At 36.1% G+C, this 6,000-nt stretch overlaps 1 protein-coding gene across 1 annotated transcript in view; it reads left to right on the top strand.

Moving 5' to 3' along the window:
• Window positions 1-3,429: 3,429 nt before the first annotated feature.
• TUSC3 (tumor suppressor candidate 3) overlaps window positions 3,430-6,000 on the top strand; it is a 99,450-nt gene continuing 96,879 nt past the window's right edge. The window contains exon 1 of the mRNA XM_035897732.1: window positions 3,430-3,615. Within this exon, the coding sequence (XP_035753625.1) occupies window positions 3,430-3,615 (186 nt within the window). The remainder of the gene's footprint in view (window positions 3,616-6,000) is intronic.

Raw genomic sequence — 6,000 nt, 5'->3', positions numbered from 1 at the left:
TATGGCTCATGCCTTGTCAATTTATTACTCTCTCTTTGCTAAGTATTTTGGTGTCAAAGAAAGTGCTTTCTTTTCTCCTACTGTCTAGGGTAGAATTGTCTGTTAGACATCCCTCTGAGTTTACTGTTCAAAACACCTTACAGCTACCTTGCTCCATAGCTAATTTGTTCTTTTACAAGAACATGTTCTGGCAGGAAGGAGATTTTTTTTTTTTTTCCCTTTCCCTGCCCCCCCCCCTCAGCCTTGAGTACTGAATGAAGTGAAACTGCCAAAACAGTCTAGACTCAAACTTGCATTTTACCATGCAGAAATTTGATTGCAATGATGACTTTACTAGCTCTATCCTGGGGGTTTGTTCGCATCTTTAGAATACTTGCATATACATCTGAATCAGTGTTGCATGGAAATATATTCTTCACAGAAAATATATTCTTCACAGAGGATCAGCATTCTTAAGAGTAAGGTTCTTCTTTTTCCACTACATGCTGCACCAAAACTCTACCAAAATATTGGCCTCTCTACTTAAGATGTGAAAGAGACCATTTTCTTTCTGAAGAGCATATTTCTTTCAGGATAATTGGGTTGATATTTGGACCTTTTATTGGTGAATTCTTAGACTGTGAACACAGTCTTTCAGCTTTCTGGGACTGAGAGTAAATAAGTAAGATTGAGGTGGGAGTAAATCTGTGGTCATTTGGCCTTTGAATTGGGCACTAACCTTTTGTCTTGAAACAGCTTGAAAATTGCAACGCTGGACTGCATTTTACTGTTATGATAAAGGTATGCTTGGTTCTTCCTATGCAATATACTGACATACAGATAGCTAATATGGCATGTCAGATTTAGCCAGTTTTTCAGATGGTATAAGTTTTATACTGTACATGCTCTGAGCAGGGATTCTTTCCTCCTGTGGATAACTGTCCTTCTGCAAATCATGCAGTTTCTGAATTGGTGAAAGATCAGAGCTGTTCATTCTTCTTTTTTTCTTAACTTTTCCCCGAGAAACATGAGGTGTGGACATGTTATCCATTAACTAGTAGTTTGCATAGTGAAAAGACAAGCGCTGAGGGCCGCAAGATGCAGCAGGAAGAAAATGTTCACTGGATATTGAAGGAAAACAAAAATATTCATAATGAATAGGATGCCCAGAGAGGTTGCAGAATCTCCATCCTTGGAGACTTTCAAAACCGTACTGGACAAGGCCCTCAGCACCCCAGTGTAACTCCTAAAGTTAGCCATGATTTGAGGAGAAGGTTGAATGGGATGACCTCTGGAGATCCCTGCCTACAGCATTTTTTACCATGATTATGTAATAAATAGGATAATCTTGGTTCTTAAGGAAAGATTGAACTACTCGTACTCATTTCCAATAATGGGTACTTTATGCAAAGAGGAAGATTTGGTTTTATAAGTATTAAAGCTAAGATAGGTCTTATTTTTCCACACTGCAACTGCATGACTAAAATTAATTGTTCTTACAACTTAAATGAAAGTCATTACTTACCACAAAAAGATTTAATGAGAATAACTGAATAAAAAATTTATGCATTTGAAAAGCATGATATATTCTGCTATATTAAATACTGATCTATTTACTTTTTTTGAAGGAGTAATGCCCTCCCCCAGCCTGCTCGTGGTGCTGTTCGTACTGCAGGACAGGGTGCTGCTTTGTCACAAGAGCTCATTGCTGGCTCAGTGTGCAATTTGTTGTCCACCAGAGCCCACAGATTCTTTTCTTTCCAGCTGGCAGTCCCCTGGAGTGTGCTGGTGCATAGGGCTTTTCTTCCCCAGATTTAGAAGTGTGCATTTCCCATTCTTGAACTTGAGATTTCTGTCAGCCTGTTTCTTTAGCCTGTCAAAGCTGTTCTGAAGGGCAGCGCAATCATCTGGTGTATCAACTACTCTGAGTTTTGTATCATCTGCAGTTTCAGTTCTCAAGATTTTCTGCAGCAAGTATGAGATTTTTTAAAAAATGTATTTTGACTAGTTGGATAATACAGATTTCTTGGACTATGTATGAAGCATAACACTTTAAAGACCATAATACTTAATTTATGCTTATTGTTCTTGATTCTGAATTGACTATTTCTGCTTGCATGGCTCTCATGCATCTTTTTAAAGACTTTTATAAGATTAAGTCCTGGATTACTGTGGCTATGGGGGAAAAATAATCAGGTAATAAGAATATAAGGAGACAGGATATAATCCTTGGTAACATGTAGTCCTGTGAAGTGTATGTCTGTGTAGAACACTGCAGTTTGTATCATTAGAATGTTAGTACTCCAACAGTTGATTTAAACCTAATTAGCAGATGTGTTCTAATGATGAAAATCCTAATGACTGCATTCCCTGAACAGATTCTGTGATACACTTCTTAATTTTACATGGACTTTTCATTTGCTTTTAAACTGAGAAGAGGCCATTTTCGTTTCCCATTTTTATAACTGTGTAAAAGTGTGCTTTCTAGATGTGGTATTATAGTTACTAATTAGAAATTCTGTACTGAACATATATGTGATGGATATATGAACAGTACATTGGATCTGTACATGCTCAGTGAGTGTACCTGGAATTCCTGGTTGTATGTAGTAGTTCTGAAAAGTCTGAAATGTAAACAAATGTGAAAATTCTTCAATCTACCTGGACCAAATTTCCAGGAAAAAAAAAACATTTTGGAAAAATGTCACTGTTCTGTGGGTTTTGTCCAAAAGCTGTTAAGTGCACAACTGCATACTTTAATAGGTAACCATGAATGAACTGTAACAGAAAGTAATTTAAATGTATGAGGGGGGAAAAAACTTAAGCTTGATGTGGTCAATGGGTAAAGTGATGACAGTTGTCACTTGCGAGTGCCTGACACCTGCCATCTGTTCTGAAGCTTTATTAAAAAAATATATATACTTCCTTGAACAAGCAGCAAGATGATCTTTGTTTTGCTTGTATTTATTGCATAGCAAAATTTCTGTGCTTTGAAGACAGTTCATTTTAGTGTTTTGGGTGGCCTGTGTGAGGGCACGAGATAGTACTTTGCATGGTAGTCCTTTGAATGTGGAATGAACTTGTGATAGAGATCGACCCAGTATAAAACCTGACTGCTTTTGAAGTACGTTAGCAGTTTTTCTTGAAAAATTGAACTAAACCCATGATCATATAACAGCAGTTTACATTAGCAACATCACAAAATCGTTTTACGTTTTGAATGGGAGAACCTTGTCCCAAATCATAATTTATCTCTGAACCTGCCTTAATGAAAGCTCATTTTTGTTACTATTTTGAAGAAGTAGCTCTCTATAGTGTATTTTTTATTAAAGATGAAAACTTGGAGTAGAAAAAAACCCATATGGAATAGGTCTTACACATCCAGAGGAAAGATGCTGACTATCTGAGCCATAGAACACAAATTATCATTCCACATGTAAAATTTCCACCATGAAAACAGATCAAATGAAGCACCAAGAACATTACAAATTAGATGGTCCAACTCAACAGTCCAACTCAACATTCATGGCACTCATGGCTAAAATTGTAGAAGCAATAAGTATCAAGAACATACAATTTTTGGAAAGCATTGTAATTGAATCTACATTACATGTTGATAGAAGAGATGGTGCTGTGGTGAGTGGTAGGCTCCCTAGGTCATTAAATCTTGAAGTAGCTAAGAAGAAGAAATGCTAATTTCACATGACTGTTTTGAATGAGATGATTCTAGAAGTCTTTTTTCAGTCTAATATATTGGTCATCTTCCATCAGTCATTTGAAGAGAGACAAGTAGGTTTATACATGACATAGGTTATTTCCTGTGATTAAAAACTAATGGGGCAGTACTACTGTATGTTGAATTCACCCACCTGATTGCTCTGTGTGACTGGGAACAAAGTGTGAAGGTCAGTTCTACAAGATGGTTCTGGAATACTGTGGTGATGTGGGAATAATGGCAGCCATTTGAAAGTGAATAGCAATTCTAAGCTGTTGGGGAGAGGGCGAGTGTGATTTCCAAATAAACAATTGAGGAAATCATTACCTGATGACATTATTGCATATGCACATAGTACTGACATGGAGGAGACCATTGATAGGGTATTACAGTCAGTTCAAATATCGGTGCTGAAGAATACATTTAACAAATAATGAAGTATTTAGGGAAATGTTATAACAAATATTTATAATTTGCCTGGAAGGGAAAGGTTTGAATTCAGTCCTTGGCTAAAACCAAACATTAAGGATGGCCTTGACCAAAATCTAAAACTACCTATATGAAGACAGATCTGTTAGGAAATGTGTCTCTCTTCTATCTGAAGATTTTATATTTGGTTTGACAGATGAAAGCTGAAGCTTAGGCAAAGTGAGGTAGGAGATTAGGTACAAATTTTGTATTGCAAGATATTTCATTAATTTCTGGTTAATTTACTTGGGGATTTGATTTTTTATTTTTTGTTGTTCAGATTTAACAATTGTAACACTTCTTTTTGGCTTAAGCTATGAAAACTACCGCTAATGAACACAATTGCTGTAACTGATTTTTGTTTTGCAGTTCATTTTGTATGCTGTGTCATCTTTCTCTATGCCACGTACTTGTATCAACAAAGCATAACTGCATTGCAGAGTGACAAACTAGATATACTGCTGTCTTATTAATCATTGAGGTTTGGATATTTGAAAGTTTGTTGGATGCAGTTTGTTAGAATATTAGCTGAATGTTTTTATCGGAGTACTCAGCACTGAAATTAAGTGCTGACATTCTAAATGCCATTTGTAGATCTCAAAGTCAGACTAGATGAATTAAGCAAGTCATGCTTTCATAGCTGTTGAATTTTCCACAACCCGAGGAAATCAACAGCATGCTGACGTCTAATCAATCAATTCATTTGCAGGGTTTTCATCACAAGCCTCAGAGTTGGAATTAAGATTTTATTTTTTTTCGAAGTTAATGTAATTTCTCCAAAAACAGTGCAGTTTTCCACTTCTTTAGAACATTTCAGTGTTGGTTTGTCCTCTCTGCCTCTCCATCCTCCTCTGTCCCCCGGATGGCTTGAATATGGTAGTATTACGTGAAAGTAACATTTGCTGTTAGGACAAGATTACTTGCATGTATGCAGCCATCAGTATTCAGTTCTGTGATCTGTCATATCTTATATCTTACCATCTTGGCTTGTCAGAAGAGGTCTAATGAATTACCTGAAGTAAATGTATTGGATTAAGTAGTTTTAGAAATTGCTCTTATGCTATCACCATTTCAACATGAGATTTCATATCTGTATGGAGGTAATACCACTTGAATGTCATTGCTAACTTTTCTGATGATCTTAGGCTACTTTATATGCTAGTGTTTGAGCAAGAATATGAAAACAAGGCTGTCCACTTGCTGAGGGTGGGTAGATTTCACGCTTAATTTCACAGAATGATTAGAACAGCATTATTTTAATCAATTACCTGAGGAAGTGATCATCTGTGGTTTAGGCTGTAGGGTTGATACAAGTTCTGGAGACTACATCCAGACAGTATTTAGTAGTAAGGTCCCTGTCATGATAACTAACAGATGGAATTATTGCAAGGAAAGAAATTAGCAGGTAAACTGAAATCAGGTTTTTTCCATACCATTAATTTGGGGAGAAATGCTTTAGGGTTTGCAGAAATTTAATAAATATGCATAAGGTGATATTTTGTGTTCCACATCCTTTACATTTATACTGGCTTATTAAAGATTTAATTAAGTTTTCTAAAAAGGGAGAAGATGCAGTCTTGCAAAAAAATGTAGATGACAGTGTGGGTTCACAATAATTAGGGCTTCAGGGATAAAATAAAGGGTCTCTACAGTTAATGAATATTAAAGCAACGGCTGCTTTGAAAACTTACGAAAATGACAGTGTTTTACTTACCACATCTGTCTTGTGTTTGTATTCTAGCCCTGGTTCTTCAATATTTGTGACAAATTACATACCATTTATTTCTGCAACTATGGATAGCAAACAAAAATTACCAAAGATATTTTACTTTACTCTT

The sequence above is a fragment of the Egretta garzetta genome, unplaced genomic scaffold, assembly GCF_000687185.1.
Source record: "Egretta garzetta isolate BGI_Z169 unplaced genomic scaffold, ASM68718v1 scaffold46, whole genome shotgun sequence".
Classification (NCBI taxonomy): domain Eukaryota; kingdom Metazoa; phylum Chordata; class Aves; order Pelecaniformes; family Ardeidae; genus Egretta; species Egretta garzetta.
This window is presented reverse-complemented; position numbering and strand designations above follow the sequence as displayed.